Source organism: Brachyistius frenatus, unplaced genomic scaffold, assembly GCF_029030835.1.
Source record: "Brachyistius frenatus isolate BFR_SWC_R1_liver_20210118 unplaced genomic scaffold, ASM2903083v1 Contig_3, whole genome shotgun sequence".
NCBI classification, from domain to species: Eukaryota; Metazoa; Chordata; class Actinopteri; family Embiotocidae; genus Brachyistius; species Brachyistius frenatus.
Window position 1 is genome coordinate 10,138,988 of NW_027210602.1, and position 20,756 is coordinate 10,159,743.

The 20,756-nt window shown below is 39.6% G+C and overlaps 1 protein-coding gene across 2 annotated transcripts; it reads right to left on the reverse strand.

Annotated features, from left to right (window-relative positions):
- Nucleotides 1-101: 101 nt before the first annotated feature.
- Nucleotides 102-19,808, reverse strand: LOC138625306 (growth hormone receptor-like). Of its 2 annotated transcripts, XM_069706144.1 has the most exons (9): nucleotides 19,633-19,808; nucleotides 14,442-14,529; nucleotides 6,511-6,646; nucleotides 5,184-5,362; nucleotides 4,492-4,670; nucleotides 4,202-4,346; nucleotides 3,814-3,904; nucleotides 3,464-3,533; nucleotides 102-2,127 (listed from the first exon to the last, which is right to left on the reverse strand). In XM_069706144.1, the coding sequence occupies exons 2-9, from the start codon at nucleotides 14,518-14,520 to the stop codon at nucleotides 1,261-1,263; spliced, it is 1,746 nt and encodes a 581-aa protein (XP_069562245.1). In that variant the 5' UTR covers nucleotides 14,521-14,529; nucleotides 19,633-19,808; the 3' UTR covers nucleotides 102-1,260. The 2 variants fall into 2 exon arrangements, with proteins under 2 accessions (XP_069562245.1, XP_069562236.1); XM_069706135.1 differs by lacking the exon at nucleotides 19,633-19,808 and having other exon boundaries at nucleotides 14,442-14,544.
- Nucleotides 19,809-20,756: the final 948 nt, after the last annotated feature.

A 20,756-nucleotide genomic window follows, 5' to 3' on the forward strand; every position in this document is an offset into this window, starting at 1 on the left:
ATAGACAGTCTGTGGTATCAATGCCATTCTGCAATATAAAAATAATTAGGCTGCCTTCCTCCACCTCTGAGTACACTCGAAAAAAGAAAGATCAAGACAGATGAAGGAAAAACATAGTTTTTTTTTTATTATTGCAAAACTTTGGAACTGTTGAAATGCAATAACTGGACAAGTTTAGCACTAATCACTGTGTCCCCACCAACTCTCAATAAAAACTTTAACAGTCCATGCAATTGATTATATGTATATATACTGATCATCCTTAAACTTTTTGCTGTAAACTATAAAAACATTTCAGAAAAATATGTGGAGCACAATATGGCCTCAAAGTAAGATAAGCATTTTATATCATACTCCATTCTTTTACATACCTTTTCTTTTCTTCCAGAGTCCATATTGACACAGGTTGTGTATTTAAAAAAAGCAAGATATTCATTATTTACAGTAACATTTGCATTGTAGAAATACTGATCCTAAAGCTTGACAAGGAATGAAAACATGAAAAGCTTTCAAATGTTGGATTCATAAAAATAGGGCACATGATCATTTGTCGACATATTTCACATGGTACTACACATGGCCCGATTTCATCAAGAAAACCTTTTGATATGTAAACAAATTACAATGAACGACACACTTATTTAAAGCTACATTTGTCAGCATTTTTATATCAATGCTGAAAATAAATGACAACCTGTATGTAAAAGTTGTCACTCTTAAAAGGGAATTGAAGAGAAGAGCCTTTTAACACCAAATGGCAGACAGACAAATAACAGCTGGTGAGGAAAGTGGCATATTCAGCAGCTAAAAAGCAACAACATTTTCAGCCATAACATATCCACTAAAACAATGTCATGGGGCATTTAAGTGTTTGCCATGTTTCTTGGGAGCTATTGTAAACACGAGTGGAAAAAAAGTTGGTTAATTCTGCTTTACCAAAGACAGTTATTTAAAATGTAATGTTGCAGACTTTGTTTTGAATATTAAAATATTGAGGCAGTTGACAGCTTCAGCTTTGAACCGTTCCCTTTTCCACAACTAGAGTAAAACACACGGTTGCGTGCCCATTCTTTGTCCGTTGTTCTTACCTAACTCCAACCATGTCAAACTTCCAGCCCTGTCCCAGGATGCAATGGAGGTCAGAGGAGGTAGAGGTGGTGGAAAGACCCCCTAAACTATTTTAGGCGAGCTGACATTCAACAGTCAACCTCCAAGTTTGTCCTGCTTTTAAGTAAATAGTTTTTGACTTTGATCACTGATTTACGGTGTAATGCTTGCCAGAAGGTCAGGTGTCAGGTAGCCGTCTGGTGACGGCATGATCTTTGGAATTATCAGTTGGGGGGCTGGTGTCGAGTTCGGTGTTAGTAAGAGGCTGTTCTCTCTGTCAACACCCTCCACCACAGTGTAGACAGGAGTAGGGGGTAACAGGGACATGGGAAGGGTATATGATTCTTGGTGAGCTGACGGAGAGGGTGCAGCGCTCAGCTCTACTCCTGTCTGGTAGGGTTCATTCAAATCCGCTGTGGATAATTTTGGACTCGTTTTCCCTGCGTTGAACTCTGAGGTGTAGTCTCTGAAATCGCAAAGGAGCTGGAACGCTCCCGTTTCTTTCTCTTTCTCCACCACACCTTTCCCCGTGTCTTTGCTAGTGCTTTTCTCCACTTCACTCTGTTCCTCAGGTGACAGCAGCACCTTGCCAGATGACCTCACCTCACTCACCTGGGTGTACAGTGCTTCTCGGCCCGGGGCTACTAAAAGAGGCCCCCCAATGCTGGAGCTTTGGACTGGGGAGCTTGACTCAGAGGCTGCTGGGCATGATGATTCCTTATTGAGGGTCTGGTTGGGCATGAGAGGATGGAAAGGTGATGCTTCCGGGTCACTGGGGAGATCTGGTTCACAGCAGCTGGCGCGGCCCGAGTCATCGTCTCTGAAGCCAATTGTGAGTGGAGAGCAGTTTGAGGGCAGGCAGCGGTCCACAAGACAGTCCGTGTCCAAGTCTGTCAGTCTGTCATTGTGCTCCTCGATGTCAAGATCGATGAATTCCACCCAGGGATCGTTGTTGTACAGCTCCGGCCTCAGATCAGGGGGTCCATCCAGGATTGATGTCAATTCCCGAAGCTTACCTTTCTGTGAGATAAAGAAAATAGAATTGCTACAGTCAAGAAGCCACATTTAGCTGGCAAGTTAGCTTCACTGTTTAAGGGGTTATTACAGTTTATTTCGACTTTGGCAAGAATTTCCCATATGCAATATATAATTGTATGCACCAAGTTGCTGAGCGCTGTGATTGTGGTTAGATCATTGAAAAGACATCAGACCAGTCAAAAACACAAATGATCAGACAGGTTTACTCAAACTTGTTTGAAAGACAACCAAGACAAACCATAAAATGACTATACGAACTTTTCAAAACTGGGATATCTTCATTCAGATAGTTAACAACATTTTGGGTGTACTCAAAAATTCATTGGTTTGTAAAATCGAGCTCAACCGGCTTCTTTAAAACCTGCCTGATAATGTTTCTTTCTCCCATTAGACTTGACTGAGTGACTTCGATGAGTGTAACTTTATTTTAACTGATAGAAATGATGACCAGCACCCAAGTTTCTGATAAACTTGAATCATCTACTACGAGTCAGTTCAACCAAAGTACACAAAACATGTTTTCTCACTTATTATAGGCCACAACACAATCACAAGAAAGGCAAAACCAACAGAACGAGCAAGTACCCACTCTCCTGCCCCAGCAGACACCTACTAATGTATTACCGAACCTTTCAAAGCCCAAAGCACAACGAAAATAGGCGAAACAAACAACTAAACAGACAATCAAAGGAGATGAATGGCACACAATCCTTTTAGCTATTGGCTGATGAGACTTTAGTTGCCATCATCGACACAATGGAATCAAAGCAACTTTGGGTTTTCCTTGAGGAGGCTTAATTAATTTGAATTTCATCAGTTCAACTAAATGCCTCCACATAAATGACCTCCGCTGTCAATAACAACTGAACATAAAGATATACTTAGCAACGCGTGGCGCCACTCATTGGTTTGCACTGAAACCGGTTTGAAGCACAGAGTTGCAACTTGTGGTCTGCGCCAAGGTGACAATGACAAAACTACTGTGTTGAAATTCACGGACTACATGAACAGTATGTGTACTAACATAAGATACAGCATACGTGAACTTGTCCCATTAGCAACTAAGTTAAGCGAGCTAGTGTGTGCTAAATGACTCCCAGCGAGCTCGTAACTAGGTTATAACAAGCTTAGAAGGGCCGACGAGAACGGTAAGAGCTGCCTCGCCTGCTAAAGCGGTTCATCAACTAGACTGTGCGCCACCTATTTCAGATGGACAACCAAATGTCACTTTGTAGTTTGACTACCGCTTTACACTACTGTGCTGTTAACTTTTGAAACATATCAAGTGTCATAACATGTGGGTGAATAGGGTGAGTACCTTAAGAAGCTCAGGGTCAATTCCTCTTATTTTAGGTCCAGGAACAGGAGGCAAAAGAATAATCATCAACCTTAGAAAAGAAAAGAAAAGAAGAAGAATGTTAAGTTCCCCATAACATATAAAGGAACACAGGAAACACGCTTGATATCAGACCTCAATCTAACACAGCAGACATAGAAAAGGTTTGACTGGCCAAAACCTTTCAATGACACCCCTGCACTACACAGACACTGACGTTTTTCCAAGGTCAAACAGCCCAAACAGTGCACTGATCAATGAGAAGCACATTTAAAAGATGTTCAACACCTTCCAGGTTTGCACAGACATCCTAATGAGTGTAAAATACTTACTTTTCTTGCTGTGATATGATAACTAACATCAAGATGGCCACTAAACACAAGGCACCAAAGATGAGCAAAGCCACCACCGGGAATCTTGAAACTGGGGGGAAAAAAGTGCACAAAACTTCACACAAACTTCATAGAATAGATCCTTAAATCATACTTAAAAATATTTTATATAAAAAAAAAAATACAGTTGTTGTCAGTAATAATTATAACAGATCATGCGGAGGGAGCTTTCAGGTAATTGTAGGTAGCAGCAGTATTCGGATGTTTAATCATGGTGACAAGGACATTCAGCTACAACCTCTACATGCCTAATGTGGATTTGGAAGTCCTTTGTAAGAACATCTGTAACCTCATTGGCCATCAAAAGCCTGTGAAGCAGTGAGATTACCTTTTGTTGGAATATGGACGAATATGGAGTTGCTAAATTCTCCAAACTCTTTTCCACTGAGCATTTTGCAGCGAACCCGAACCTCGTGATTGACGCTAGTTTGAAGCCCGTACAGGGAGCGATGTGTGCTTTTCACCGGGCCAACCTGTGGTGAAGAAAATAAGGTTCAGATACCTGATGGAGCGCCACACCATCATAACCTCCTCCTCTACAAAACATGAATGTTTACTTTGACAAATGGCTTGCTATGAAATCCAGTTACGGTATAACAGATTGAAGAAGACACCCACCGCTTCCCATTGATCAGAGTTGACGTCGCGGTACTGGACGTCGTACTGCAGCGTCATCCATCCCATCTCCACGTCTGCAGACTGTGGAGGCTTCCAGCTCAAGATTATGTCGTAGTAATTGCCGGTCAAACTCACATTCAGCAGCGTCCAGTTCAGGTGGACGGGAGGATCTGGTTGCACTGCGAACAGAGAATCTTTTTAGAGCAGATTTATTATTTACAACAGAGTTGGAGTCAGGAAGTCCTCCACTGGACTGAATTAGTTCATTTATTGAGTAGAACAAGACCACTTGTCTTTATCAAGATCACTGTCCTTGACTGTCTTTTTCTAACACACTCTTAAAAAGCAAGTAGAAACTGCCATCTTTAAAACGACTACGGGTCTCTCTAATATAAACAAAAATACTCCTGATTATGGTTGTTAGAAAGTCAGACACTAGAGGAACAAAAGCTGGCCTGTAAGTTTGGGTCCCGCATTGGTTTTATTTTTCACCAAACAGTTTCTTATGACCAGTCAGGATTTGTTTGCAGCTTTTAAAGGTGGGATTTAGGATAAATATTTCCCACAGTGCTCTGTGCTGGTTATTGAACTTAACATGGAAAACCTTCTATGACTATACACGTGTTTTCTAATGAGCCTTTATCATCTTTCTCTACGCGGCATCATGACAGACGGTGAGGCAGTAAACTCACCGATGTCTTGAACATGAAAGAGGTTCTCGTCATAGAGGACGGCTTCATCCCGAGAGCGGAGCTGGATGCTGTAATATGTCCAGACGGATGTGTGGTTTTCATTGAAAAAGCACTCGTTTGGCCTCGTGGTGCTGTAGTGAGGACATTCACTCCAATTTTTGGGAGAGGCAGAGGGGGGTCTGCAAGATGGGGGACAGGAAACACATCTTCAGTCAGCCAGAAAATCGACTTAACGAAGCAGTTTTTATGTTTACAGCTTTAGGTAAGCCAAAAGTATTCATACCCCTGAAAAAAATCAAGTTCAATTTATGAGATGAAAATATGTCTCCAGAGTACACATTTTTCCTAACAAATATCTGGAAAGATGAAAAGCAGTGACGAAAGAATGACCCAAGTGAAAAGGTTAGCGGTGACTCAAAGAAACCAATAGGAGTCATCGTCTGAATATTCAAAGCTTTTTGGATAATTGTGAGAATATATGCTAAAGATTCAATAAGCCAATAAACCTGACTAAATTAAACAGCGTTTCTACACAGAAAATGTTTCTGCTGTGTTATTCAGCCATCCGGCGCCTGACGGATTACATGCTCTCCTGTTTCAATCATCTCTCAAGCTGCAGAACAGCTTGTGTTTTACTTGCAGTATCTGCCTGCAAACATGGCCCGAAGCACATTCATACACTTTGAGTCTATTTGCTTGCCTTTCTCCTGTGTAACTACAGTCAACATTGTGAAGGAATTCTTTATTCATCTTTCGGTCTCCCTGTTTTATCATCCGATCTCCGTTTCATCCGGTTTGCCTCACTCATGTGGTCACCTTGTCTTTTAGGACTCTGCGTTGCCATAAGGCAAAGTCTGTCATGCTTATAGACATAGAAAGTCTCGTGTTTAAAGGTTTACCAAGTTTCAAGGGTGAGACAGGAACCTGTTGAACCTATCTGGAAATATTCAACAATCTAGGGAACAAAATTACCCGGACCTGGGAGGTTAGGAACCCAGAGATGTACTGGCTAAACACTTTTTCAGTTGATGCCGTGTCCCTCCTTGAACATAGCTCTTTTGACTTGTTCACTCCAGTGCAAACATTTCTATCACAAACATGGGTGACCTTCAGCTTAACATTGTTCTTGAACACAGGTTGTGTTCAAGAACTGAAGATTCTGTTGTGGCTCTACTAACATGCTGCTCACACCGTCATTTTCTTTTGTTCCTTCTTTGTAGTATTTCGTTCTCTTTTTCTTTTGTTACCTCAGGTTACTTTGAAAGCGCAGTTGAGATAACATATCTCTGTTAGTAACAATGTACTACGTAATGTCTTTCCCTCTCACTTTATGTTGATGTAGAAAATGCGGAGATCTCCCGGCTCTGACAGGTTTTGAAAAGTGCCGACACTCCATCTGCAGCGGAAAGTTTCCATGTCGGCGGAGACGCAACCAGTGAGGTGTGGGCGTCTCTGGGGGAGGACTGCAGAAAAACATAGAGAGAGAAAGAGACAGAGGAAACATTAACTGTCTAATTACATGTTAAATGGTTAAGATATGTTTGTCTTTCTTCTCTTTGTAAATGACTTATTGTTGCGTTTGAGGATGGCTGAGCTGCAACTACAGCTGCGGCATCATGACTGTAACTTGACTCGAGGGCAGCCCGGCCAGAAGCAGCGTGTCAGCCTTTTCCTGGAAGTCATTTTACTGCTCTTTGACAGAAAGCTGCAGCCGCAGAGTCCCACTGCCAACGCTGTCGTGGAACGGCTATTTGCTTTCGCTGTGCTCAGAAACGCACTTGCACAGAAAGAACCTTCTGGATCTTGTTATATTGCCTGCTTAAACTCAAACCATGTGTTCACGGAGACAGCGTTTCTACAGCTTTCGTGCAGCAGACTTCAGCTCAGTCCCAAATCCTTTCTATACGTGTTGTGTTTACACTGCAAAAGTGACATTTCATTGTAGGAAACAATCCAAAATACAATGCAAAAGACTGCAACAAAACATTTTGTTTTATATGAAGTTTAACTGTCCTAATAATTATGTACTTGCATTTTTTGAAAATGAAATGCTAAATCAGTGTCCTATGATCACTGCTGTACAATATTTTTTGCATACAGTTAGCATTTTGGCAAAACTCTTCTTTTTCTGAAATGCTTGCAGTAATGCATCCATTAATGAATGCGTGGGAAGTTCATTTTTCGCCCATAAAGCATGGAGCTATGCTTTATGCTACATGCATTCATATCACCATCTAAAAGGATCGTTTCACCCACACCGTTGAGATATCCTGACAAAACTGCTGATGCATATGGGATTTCTATTGTGGTGGTCACAACACTGAAAAATGTACCTAAAAATTGTGCATTGTTTGTTTGAGTAGAAGCTGGTTGTGAGTGGTTTCCTAAAATATTTTAAAAAATTTGTAATTTGTACTGCAGTTGTACATATAATGTTACAGGATCTTTGAAAGTTTCAACTCCACGTAATGACAAATTTCTTATTTTTCAGTTTCAAGAGTATATTAAGGATTAATTACATTTCAACTATATGTCCACTTACTAGCTCTTCCTGTCCCTTTAACCCTCCTGTTGTCCTCGGGTCAAAATGACCCGCAGCTGTGTTCAACCAAGTTCTATTTTATTTCTATGTTTTTATATTTTTTGGGATCATTGGTCATCATTCTTTAAAGAAACCCTCACAGCCTCCTTGTCACCAATGATCCCAAAAAACATGAAAATAAAATAGAACTTGGTTGAACACAGCTGCGGGTCATTTTGACCCAAGGACAACACGAGGGTTAAATCACATCTCATATTCTTTATCAATAGATATTGTTTGCTCAAAATCAATCTGCGTGACTAGTTGCTGCTCGAGCCAAGTCTGGAAATATGTTCGTTTAATGTGGGTGAACTAGCCCTTTAAGCAAAGAGCTGAAGTAGTTGTTTGACAAACACATCTGATTTTATGATCTGGGGGACTGTAACTGATCTCATCAACATTTCAGGGAGGATCAACACACACATGTCGGGGCTGGCTGAGTACTGAGAAGAGCCGGGACAAAACGGCTCGGCTCATTCATAGCGGAGAGGCAGCGCTCGGAACAGATGATGAATACCTCTGGCCTGCTTCAGGGGGAGTTACGGGTTAAAAATAACCTGTTTACCAGATCTCCAACTCCTCCTCGGAACTGTGCTTAGTCAGCGTTAAGAGAAAAATCAATCTGACACCCTATTTGACATGCAATGCAGAGTGTTTCTGTGGTTCACCTTAAAGTGACAAATGAGGCCATGCTTGTGTGTAACTGAGAAAATGGGATAAAAAGATAGTAAACGAATTAGGTAAAACCATTTTTTTGGGTGGGTGTAAGTGCTCTGGTGCATTTCTGTTTGTGGTTGTATTGTTATTTTACTCGAGAGTGAGAGCAGTGGTGCAGTACATTTTCCCAGGCACTGTGCCAACACATAGCACATAGATCATAAAATCGTGCCGCTGGCTGTTATCACTTCATGGTCTGTACCATTTGTCCCGAGATGTCTCTGGTATAAATCTTCCTGGCAAATCAAAGACAAAGGCTGCTCTATGGCACTATTGGATTGATGAAGTAATCAAATAACTTGAGGACTGAAATTCATTGTTGACCTCAGGAAGAGAAACAGTAGTTTGACAGAATAATCGTATGAATTCATTGGCTAAATTGATTTCATCAAAAAAAAAAAAAAAAAAACTAACAAAAGGCATTCACATCTAATATTTCAGTTCCTCAATGAATTTTCCAGTAATTTTACATGGTTATAGATTTTAGCGATTCAACAAATTAAATAACAGAGTGACAGATGGTTTAATTAATTTTGTCCACTTCACCATGTGTACCACTGTTTCTGAAAGAAACACCAGCAAAGTATCACCACATTTATTGTTTTATTTTCATTTAAATAAAACATAAATTCTGTGATTATATTACACGACAAGATTGAAGCATTCAACAGACCAATGGTGACCTCATTAGTCAGTCACAAAGTCATTCATAGGTCATTCATAATCATAGGTCTGGCCTCGCTATAGCAATCCAGCCAGAAAGTAAACATCTTTTGTCTCCATGAGTAGATAGTATAGAAACAACAATAAAAAATTATGTTGTCAGGGAAAAGTTTTACTGATGTGTAACTTGCCTCGTGTCAATCAATAATTTGATTGAAGTTTCTTCATTATGTGAATAGAAAGTAAGGGCGCCATTACTTCCACCATAAAAATAATTTTGAAGAGTCAGGGTTATTGATTTGATGATAATTGCTACTATTTTGCAGATGTACCTTACGTAGAAAATGTATATTTATCTTAAAGGCATGTTAATATTCAGAATTAGCCTGATGTAACCAGGTCTAATTCACTGTATGTACGGGTTCCCCACATAGAGAACTGTTTCCTGTCATTGCATTCTACTGGGCCTGTACTCGGGTTCATTTTAAAACTGTTGGAGCGGCCTTTAGCTGATCGGTACTGACCACCATATGTGCTGAAACTTAGCCAACCACAATGGTCTGTTTCCTTTCAAAATGGCTGGACAAACATGAACGCAAACATGAATGCAAACAGGGTTTCCAGACTATAATCGAAGCGAAGAAAGCTGAAGGTGTGAGCAACAGTTGGGTAACACAAGGACAGAAAGAATACCAGAAAAAGTAGTCTGAAGTACTTTCACCCTCACATGCTAAAACCATAGCACTGCTTACAATGCAACATGAATTATGATCCAAATATATAATATACAGAGCAGAAATATTACTCAATAACAGAAAATTAATCTGTAGTCATTTTAATAACCATATTATTGATTTGCTGGTTGCAGTCTCTTAAATGTGCAGCTCTCCTGCTTCAATTGGTCTGAGTGAATTTTGAGCTATAAAAGCTCGTGGTGAGCAAACAGGACGCTGCAAGGATCCAATACTATGAAAGATATCAGAGCATAATCAGTAATTTTAGTTTTGAAGCATACTTCAACGACAATTGCATTTTCAAGGCTGATTTTACTTTCAAGTTAAGTTTTTTTTATGCAGGACTCAGTATTTCGCTCTAAATCCTTATCCACCACTGACTGAGTGAAAAAGAAAGATAAAGAGGACAGGAAAACTTGTATTGCTCCATAATGCCTCTGTTATACTCGGTACATTTTAATACACATATATCATGTGTATCTGGGTCTCTCGTGGTTAGAATAACTGAATAATCTGCAAACTGACAGGCGTCACTTTTGTGCTTGTGCGTCAATGTAAATGCTGCTATGTTTGCTCAGCAGCTGCCAAGCACAGGTCACTTCTGGTGCAAGTAAACATGCGAGCAGTAGACGTGGAGTGTGCTCTGAACAAAGTCGGCGGAGACACAAAACAGACAATTTCCTTTGAAGTAATATTAATTTACAATGTCTTCCCATTCCAGGACTCCAGGGTTTCTGAATGGCCACGCGCCCACAGAGTAAACATGTTTACAGCGTGGTTTTTCTCCGAGTGCTACTGACGCAGTCTATTTCATGGTGAAGCAAAACATCCTCACTCGATCTGTTTTGATAAGCCCACATGTGGTTCCTTTCAGCTGTGATTTTGAAAGGAACCAGGAAACACCAGTAAATCCTTTTAAGGACTAAGTCATACATTCAGCAGATGCAGTGAATTATCAGCTGGAACACAGTTTATTGTCTCTTTGCTTATGCAATCTCTTGATGGTAATTAGTGTGTGTTTGTCCTGTTATTGCATCTATTAACATTTGCACTGTGTGCCGCTGGGAAGCCTTCATTAATGTCTTTCCTGTGAGCACACAGGGCAAACGGTTATTTGGAGAGTCACATGTTCAGACATCAATCAGTGCACTCTCTGGGGGAAATGCCTTATGCTCTGCATTTAGAAAAGCCATTTCCTTCCCTGGCTGAGGGCCACAATGCTCTCATCAGTGATTATAGTTGAGAACCTTTTACAAACCTAACAAGCTTTATGGACGAAATGTGGATAGAAAATAAGGTTGTACACGCCTGAGAGCACACAGTGACAGTATAACCGCTCCACTCAAGAGATGGAATTACATTAGGAGCCAATGTCCTGAATCCTAAATGATATAAACAGTGGTTTCAGGTAGTGAGAGGGAAAAAACACTTGCTCACCCCTCCAGAGACCATTTAATTCCTGGAAATAGAACCTCCGGTGGCCGGTGCTTGAATATAGCTGGGAAGTGAGAGGAGTTATTTTGGGCGGTCTGTGTTAAAAAAAGAAAACTCCCATTCTTTTTTCAATAAGCTCTCAAACCTGAGTGATCATATTTTTTATTCCTACCTGCTGATCTAACCCAAAGAGCATACCAGTGACAAATAAAGCACTGGCCGGTAGGAGGTAAAAAATCCATTATGATGCAGTAATGTGGTACAGATTGGATTTAGTTTAGCCACAAAAACAACTTGTTTAAGTTGAGGGAATGTTCAGGGGTAAAAAAATTTAAATTAGTTTGAAAAGATAGAGAATCTGTCATCATGGTTACTAATAACAAAGGCATGGTTGAGGTTATAGAACAATTATGTTTCAAAGAGACAATGTTGACTATCAGTGTAAAATGGGAATCAAACCATGTTAAAGTCAGATCCATCCACCCTGATCTCGTCCCACTCGGTTATTTGGCTCTGTGAGGTCATCTGACTTCCTCCTTTGCTCTCATCATACTAACTACAAAAAGTAGAGGCCGCTCTCACAATAGAACTTAAAGGGGGTCAGAACTTTATTTGCTCATGTCACTTGATTGACATACTGTAGGAAAATGAGCAGCTCAAAGCCTGTGCACGTAAACTCATAAGTAGAATAGCGTTTCAGTAAAAAAAACATCCCATCACCAAGACCAGGCGAAACGTACACATTAAATAAAAACTCATTTTCTTCAGTATTTGAGTTTTAATGCTGTTTAGAATCAGAATCAACTTGTGCATCACTGAAAGCTTCAATGTAGTGTTCCCGTGTTGCTGTGTGACACATGCAGAGGTAAAAGCTCATTGTTTGAATTGTTTCTAAGCTAAACACTTTTCATGGTGGAAACAAATCATGAGCACAACATTGATTTTATCTTGTAAGTTTATATAAAAAGAACTAAACAGATCGCAACATCGTCATTCATTTAGAGATATGTCTCTGCTGTGCTCTGTTCACAAAGTATTTCCACAGGCCCAAGTACATATATTCTATTTTCTTGTTCTGTCTGGGAAGATGTTAAAAAATACAGGTGTTGATATGTCATAGAAACTTGTGGAAAATAGCAAATATTAACATTTGAGAAGCTGGCACTGGTGTACAGAGCCCCTAAAGGGTCACGGGGGAGGATTTCATGGACTACTTTTGTGTTCCCTCACAATACTTTTCTTCATCCGTTCGCTCTGAGCCACATGTCTGTTTGCACTCAGCTGCTCTGGTCATCATGAACAGTCGTGTGTCTATTTGTCAGAATGCAACAAGAGACATTTCATTGCGTTTTACATGTCTAGACCACATTGGTCCACATTGGTGTGGAACTAGAAGGACTATACTTATACAGATCAAACCTGGACTACATTATCATAAAGTGTGTAGCTCAGAACTCAAAGTCATTTCCTTAACCTGCCCCTTAAACACTGATTTGAAATCTACGAATGAGAAGCTGACTTCATTCCTTGGCTTTTACGATTACGGCCGGGACACATTCGTTTTTAATGGTTGTAACACATACTTTCACAGAAGAATCGCAAATTCAAACAGTAACATCTGGAAATATCCATAACACTGCAGCCTGAACCACAGCAGCAGTTAAAGACCAAACAATAACCAATATAACCACAGCTTCACCCACGGCAGACGGAGCAGCTGCAGCTCTGCTCACAACAAGAAGCTGAATACTGTCGGGGATCGGCCTTTTAACATGAACGAGAACTAAATGCACAACTTGTCACATCATCTCTAATTCCCGTAGCACCTGAGTGTTATAGCTGACATGGACCAACACACTACTTTCATGAGGTACAGAGCAGCTGAATGCAAACAGACATGTGGCTCAGAGCGAACGGAAGAAGAAAAGTATTGCGAGGTAATGCCAAAGTACTGCGAGGGATTGCAAAAGTATTCGTGAAAAAAATCCTCCCCCGTGACCCTTTAGGGGCTCCGTACTAGTGAGTCTTTGGTGTTGTTCTTTAAAAAAGACTAAATTATTAATCAGCTATCAAACTTGATACCAATTAATTCAATATCACTGACTAACTGACTAAATCAGCAAATGATTTCAGTTCAAGAGTACTGGATGACATGAAAGGGCCAGCTGGGTGTCAGTAGGGGCCCAGGAATTACTTTGTATCTTGGTGCTTATCCGCCTACGGCTATAAAGCTCTGGAAAGCCAAAAGAATGTGTTTTCCTACTGTCATGTCATTTTGATTTGAATCTCTTACCAAAGTTTGAGATGCAGGCAGTGATTGAGAAATCTGCAGGCCATTAAAAGTTGGCAAACTCTGCATAAGAAACAATACTTCGCTGAAGCACCGCTGATCTTTGAAAAGAAACTGATCGCTCTCTCGCTTTCATGTTTTCTGCAGTGAAAAAACACTCCTGTCCAAACACAGTGGCCTTGTTCAATCCTACATGAAGGCACAGAACAAAAAGAGAACATGAATAGGCAGCAGGAGAACACGTCGTGTCTCCACACCTCCACTAACTTTCTGAGAATTATGTAACAAGTCAAAGGACCGGATCAATCCCAACCTGGTCTGTGGATATAAGACGGCTCATGTATGCAAATTTACAGCCTTTCCTCTTCCATTGGGAGGGTGTTTGTTAGAAAGCTGGGCCTCTACACACTAAACAGCTTCCCATTGTTCAGCAGTGGAGTGTTCTCTGCTCTCCTGAATTCCTGGGAATCCACTTCACAAGAAATCTACTGGCCGTTCGCTATGGCTCTCTACGGAGGGCTTCACTGTTGCACAACACATTTTATATTAATTTATGCAAGTATGCGACCATAAATCTTTTGAAATTGTCCTGTGGCAAATCAAAAGCAGATTTATCTCAGATGTTACTTTCATCAAGTTGATTTTTTTTTAGTTTTTCTCCAAACCAAACACATCAGAAGACATCAAATAAAGCAAAGAGAGCTTCAGCAGTGCCCGACATTAAAGTTGCAAACACCATACGTCAGTGCGATTTGCACATGAACCATATTTTCAAACCTGGTTGAAGTTGTTTTTTGGTGCAAAGTAAGTCAGCTGAAAAAAAATGTTCAAAAACACACCTTGTTCAGAGACTGACTCCAGCGCTGAAGCAGTGAAGATGTGAAGGAGGAAGAGGAGTGTGGAGAGAGCATCAGCCATGGTGTCGAGCTGTGGAGGGAACATAAGTGTTAGTTTCTTGGTGCAGTCCACCCAGCTGACCCACACAACCCACTGAAGCAAATCCCAGCCTACTACGAGCAGTAAACAGGGACGGTGCGACCGGTTAAGCCAATTTCAAAGCAAATGTCAAACGTTAGACAGATTATAAGTTTACAACTTTGAGAAATTGCTGATTCTGTGATTTACATCTATATTGTACTGTACTATTGCTTCAAATTCACTCAGCTTTTACGTGTAAACTAACACTTCAACTTTTTCCATAAACTTTAAAACAACAGGTGACCTACCGAAGGGAATCAGGGAAGCTAACAGACTGTCTTCTTTTAAGTAGCACTTAAAAAATAATGCTTTTACACTGGCCTTTTACTGATTTCACTTTTTATTGATTTATTGCTTGTTTTATCTTTTTTTTGTCATCTTTTTTTCTGTTATGTTATTTTATTAACTGCTGCTTATTGTTTTTTTTTTATGTACGTCAAGTGCTTTGTAACCTGATTTTGACAAGTGTTTTCTAATTAAAAGGTATTATCAATATCAATTTTATTACAATTATTATTATTATTATTATTATTATTATTATTTATTTGATGTGCCACTTAAACATCTCTCTGAAATCGTCTTTCAGTTTTTACAGGTGAAGTTCCGGTGGGATTTGGTGCCGGCTCAAGTGACACTTTAACTCCTTTTCATTCCTCGCCCTTTATGTTTTCATTTTAACGTTGGACTGAGTTTTATTCAGCATTTACACTTTAAATTAAAACCTCGGTTTCTTTCAGCACTTTTACTGCTTTCAGAAATGTGCTTGGTCCTGCGGAGGAGGTGTACTGTGGGTTTTTAGACCTTTGTCACTGCAAGTCGGCCTTTTCACTTTCTTCTATATTGTCATTTGATACATGTAACTATAAGAAAATAGTCATTTGTAAATAATCTGTAATTCTGTTCAAACTATCACATCCATTTATGAGTGTTTCAACTTAAGGTGCAACTTTGTCTCCTTTATTATCTTTCATAATCGAAATACTTAACATGTAAATACATCAAAATCTCTTTGGATGTTTTCAGCTCATGTTTCAACATGAATAAATATAATATTCCTGTTATGTTTTAAAGCAATTTGGAATAAAAAAAAAAAAAAAAAAAAAATACAACTAATGAATCAGAGTACACCTCACTCCTTTGACAGCAGGGAAGATCAGCGGGTTGAAATCAGAATGTGAGCATGTTTTATTCATCATTTTTCTTTCTTAGTATTCCCATCGTTTATCCCTCCTGAGGAGGCACGTTTCAAAACAGTCAACACTTTTGTTCTGAACGTGACATCCCTCCCCAGCCGCCAGCGCTGGGTTCCTGCCAGGTCTTATGAAATCCGTGGCTACTATGTTCTTGGCTGTATTTAGATCTTGTTTACTGACAAGATTTTTTTTAACATGATGCGTAGTCAGAAATTTCTTTCCCAAATGCTTCACAATGTTTTTGTCATGTACAATGTAATAATATAAGATACAATAAGAACAGCCATTGTCATTTCTTAGGTTTCATTGACAACTCAGCACCTGTATGGTAAAATTATGAGAATTTCAGGTCCTACAAATTGCGTCAAGGGTCAAATGTTTGAGAACATTGTATACGGCCTGAAAAAAGAAAGAAAAGAGAGTGTATGTGTGAGGATGAATGAGAAAGCATTCCACACACTATCAAATGTTTTCAACCCCAACTGTCACTTTAAGTGCTGAAATCAATTCATCATGTCGGTACTGTAATTGAAAATGTCTTGCGTTATTTCTGTTTTTATACGGAATAATTTGTCTCTTGAATTGAATGAAATACCTCACTGCTTTATTAAATGTGCCCTTTAACCTATACACAGTCTCATCCACGTAATAAACCATACATAATGAAATATTTTATCCATCCATCCATTATCTATACCCACTTCATCCTGAACAGGGTCACGGGGGGGCTGGAGCCTATCCCAGCTCCCATTGGGCGAAGGCAGGGTTCACCCTGGACAGATCACCAGTCCATCACAGGACCAACACGTAGAGACAGACGGAAACAAAGACCATTCACGCTCTCATTCACACCTAATGGCAATTTATAGAACCACCAATTAACCTGAGTTGCATGTTTTTGGATGGTGGGAGGAAGCCAGAGTGCCCGGAGAGAACCCGCAGGGAGAACATGCAAACTCTGCACGGAAAGGCCCAGGCCGGGAATCGAACTCGGAACCTTGTTGCTGTGAGGCGACCGTGCTAACCACTGTGCCGCCGAAAAATGTTATGTGCATATTTATTTTCTCTCTCAGTGCCCCCAATGTCCTCCTTTTGAATCCTCATGCCTACGGATACTGACGCGTGTTCTTCAGCTTTGATGATTGAGTTTCACTGGTTTCTGCTCAAGTCCTCTGTCTTGTTAGTTTGTCATCTTTGCTCTGAATTCCAGAGCTTTTTGTTACGGTGCAGGTGAAAGATGTGCAGCATAATTGCACTATGCTATTAGTGGTGGATATATGTATTTGATGTGTATTTGACATTATTTTTTCTTAACTGAGGTTAAAATACACATTAGTATGTGTGATTTCCTTGATTCAAAGAATTTGACCATTTATTTCCGAAGGAAGCTTATCTTTTAAAGTCTAATCTTATACAAAACATGTCAAAATAAAGTTCTAGGACAAAATTAATAATATACGGAGAAATATTAAATGGAAATATAGAAATAATGGAAGGAACTAATCAGTCAAACATATAATGTTCCTATCATCTCCAACATATGGACCAGCATCACTCTGTGTTACATTCAAGACTCGTCACAAGAGCAATATGCACAAAATAATTAGAAGTGCACGTTTTATTATTATTACTTAATGACAAGGCCAGGAGTGAGAATGATGTTCATTTTCACGAACATAAACTTGGCTGCTATTTTGTAATCTGTTTCCCACAGTTGATCCATACACAGTTAGGAACACAGACGGGTTCCGTCGTCTGGGAAGTCTCGTGGTGTTTCAGACTAAACTACACTCACACCTGCAGATAACACAGTTTGTATCGGCGAACAGATGGAGACTCAACAGTCACATTCAAGGACAAGACAAAGTTTATAAACGATGTTTTACAGCCACGTGCTTCCCGTTTTCTGATGAACAATACACCTCGTCTTTTTCTTTATTTTCTCAACCTCAGTAGTTTTGTTTTAATGTTAAACTGCATCAGTTGTTTCAGCACATGCCCAGAAATGACGTAATTGTGTTTGCAGCCTAGCGTCTGTAGTAATTCTGACAGGAGCAAAGGAGGAAGTCAGGTGACGTCGTTCTGACAGCACAAAGTCCAGGTAGGAGGAGGTCGGAGTGGATGAATAGGTCAATAAAACGCAGGAGACCGCAGTTCATTTCTCACTTTGAGATTGTTTCTTTGAATAATGAGCGTTATATAACCACGTGTTTACAATTGTATCCATGACGTCCTCCATTTTAACGGCGTGCTTATTTGAATACATCCTGGGTCGTTCCCTAGCTCTATTAAATGACTCTATTAAAATAATCATGTAATATTGTAGAGCCATGACAATTCTGGGACCTACGACTGGGTCGTGGAACATTAAGGATGAAAAGCTCTTAAAGACTTATTAACAGATTGATAAACAGCAGCTCACAGCATGCCCCCATTTTATTCTTCAACTTCAAAATAGAAAAATGACGAGTAAATCCTGATTTACTGTCTCATTAACCGCTGAAGCTATATGGAGAAGAAACCACAAATATGAAATGACTTTGGGGTGAGAACATAATATTTTAGTATCAGGACAGATGTGTTTCACTTTGAGCAAACAGAAAACTAAATAACTTGACAGGGGAAATCCATATCGGGTAAAAAGGCAGAACAATTCATCTTGAAAACTTCGATGCAAAATGTTGTTACTGTTTCAGTTCCTGGAGGTTATTAACTGCAAAGGTGGGTGGTGGTGTGAGAATGCTCCACCCATCAAGGCAATTCTGTGTGCATCTGCATATGTGTATCAGGACTTTAAAGGGAGTGTTCAAATGCTTCGTTTATGCTCTGCACTTCTTAATGAGGTCATTTAAAACCGCAACATGTAAAAAAAAAAAAAAAAAAAAAAGTCATTTTTGACTTCCTTTCAGGTATCAGAAGACGGTATTTAATGCATGCAAGAGAAAAGTTAAAGCTGCACTGTTGTTTTTGTTACTTGAGTTTTTAGGGGGGGGGGTGGTGGTGCATGCTTGTTTTGATTGATTTTGTTTTTGGTAAAAGACTAAGCTTTAAACACAGCATATCACCTTGTGAAGATATTATGAAAAGCTGTTCCAGCAAACAGTTGTCCAACCCAGAGCAACGTTAGCATTCATTAGCATGCAACATTCACTGTGTTTCTGAGCACCAGCAGGTACTACAGTCCTGAAACTCTCCTTCTATCGTTTGTTCTCCGGCAACTCCTGAGAATAAGAATTCTGTCCACCAGCAGCTCTACTCACTAACTTCATCTGTTCAGTAAAACTACATCATATTTTGTTGGCATACATCCAGAGTTAATACCTTGAGCTGTAAAATGCCATAACTAGTCACTTTTGAAAGGAGGCCATTGTTTACGGTTTCAATTTATAATTACTTGATGAATCTATAGATTAATATCTTGTTTTGTTGATTCATTGTTTATTCTATTAAAACATGTTGTTGTTGTTGTTTTTTTCAAGTCAATAAAAAGAGGGAGGAGAACCTGGAACGAGAGGATGTTTTTTTCCCTTTTCCTTTAACATTTGTTTTAATTATATATATATATATATATATATATATATGTATGTAACAGGCTGTTGTTCCCTTAAACTTAGTTGCAGTCTCTTATCCCGTTTGTTTGCCCAGTTGGGGCTCTGACCTTTTTTTACCCTCCGTATTATCTCACATTGGACACAACTAATGAAGGAGAATGTAAATAAGAAGATACAACTCTGACACAGTAACACAAAAATGAGTGTATAAACAGTCAAGATTTCACTTCATTTATCATTTGCTCGTGATTACAGCTTTATAAGAGCCGCAAAAACAAACAGAACCGCAGAGGGCAGAAGTAACTCACCGCTGCGCTGAAGTGGACTCCGGTCTGCTCCCGGTCCGGGACGGACTCCCACGGAAAACAGCAACAAGAGGGAACTTAGAAAAAACGAACTCCGACGGTGCACTGCTGCGGAGACTGTCTGTTGACCAGCTGTGTTCACCGACAGCGACTCAGGCTGAAATGCTGTCGAAGAACGCCTTCCTGCCCGCCTGACTGCCCGCCTGACTGCCTGTTCGGAGCAGCAGCACAGATGTAAAGTGTTGATGTCGTTAAGAAGCAGAGAGCGGGGCGCCATCTGCTGGTGGAGTCTGAGTACAGCAGAACAGCCAACAGTGGGGGAGGTTCGACATACTGAGGTCATGAGTCACTTGATAGACTCCACCAAGGCACCAAAAATGAAAGCCTCAAAGTATTATTTGGAGTTTTTTTTTTTTTTTAATATAGGCTAAATTGCTACCGCAGTTATGCCAGCTTTGTTCTAAAGTGTTAAAACTGGTTTCAAAGCCCTCTAAACAGCTATTTTATTTATTTATTTATATATATATATATATATTTAAAGTGCACTTTAAGAATACTAAGTATTAAAAGATACCAGAAAAAAATAAAATATACACTATATCTATTGTTTCTTCTTGAGGAATGTAAACACCCCCTAAGTATAGCTGCAGCAGGCAGTAAATGCACAGGACTCAGCACCACTTTATACTAGCAAACAGTATCAGGAAAGCCACACCTACACTGTTACTGTTTAAAGATCCACTCCAGAGATGTTTGAAGACACCTGCTTTGAATTATAATGTGTGTCTGCCACAACAAAAATTCAGTTAGTTAAGAAGATTTCCTTCCTTCCTCATTAAAAAAAAAATTGTTTTCATTTTATGTCAAATTAATATTAAAACAGACTTCAAGAGATTATTCTGCAATAAACAAGTAAAGGAAGAAGAAACAAAACATATTTAGGAGTGAATTTTTGTATAGATAATTGTCTAAAGTTTTATGTGCTCGATTATTTTTGCTGGAATTGTTGACATTAGGTGCACATGTATTTTCTACATGTCTTTACAATGTGGTTATTTACATCAGCGGTTTCAATAATAAAACTAATGATGGCTGTATTCTATTTGGCTGCTTCAGTTTCTGTTTCT

Bases quoted from the DNA above. Each gene is read 5' to 3' on its own strand.
- LOC138625306 (XM_069706135.1), bottom strand. From the start codon at position 14,544: ATGTTCCCTCCACAGCTCGACACCATGGCTGATGCTCTCTCCACACTC. The intron at 5,363-6,510 runs GTGAGAGGGAAA...CCCATCTTGCAG, and splicing joins ATTTTCTACATCAACATAAA to ACCCCCCTCTGCCTCTCCCA. The intron at 4,347-4,491 runs GTGGGTGTCTTC...TCTTCACCACAG, and splicing joins ACTCTGATCAATGGGAAGCG to GTTGGCCCGGTGAAAAGCAC.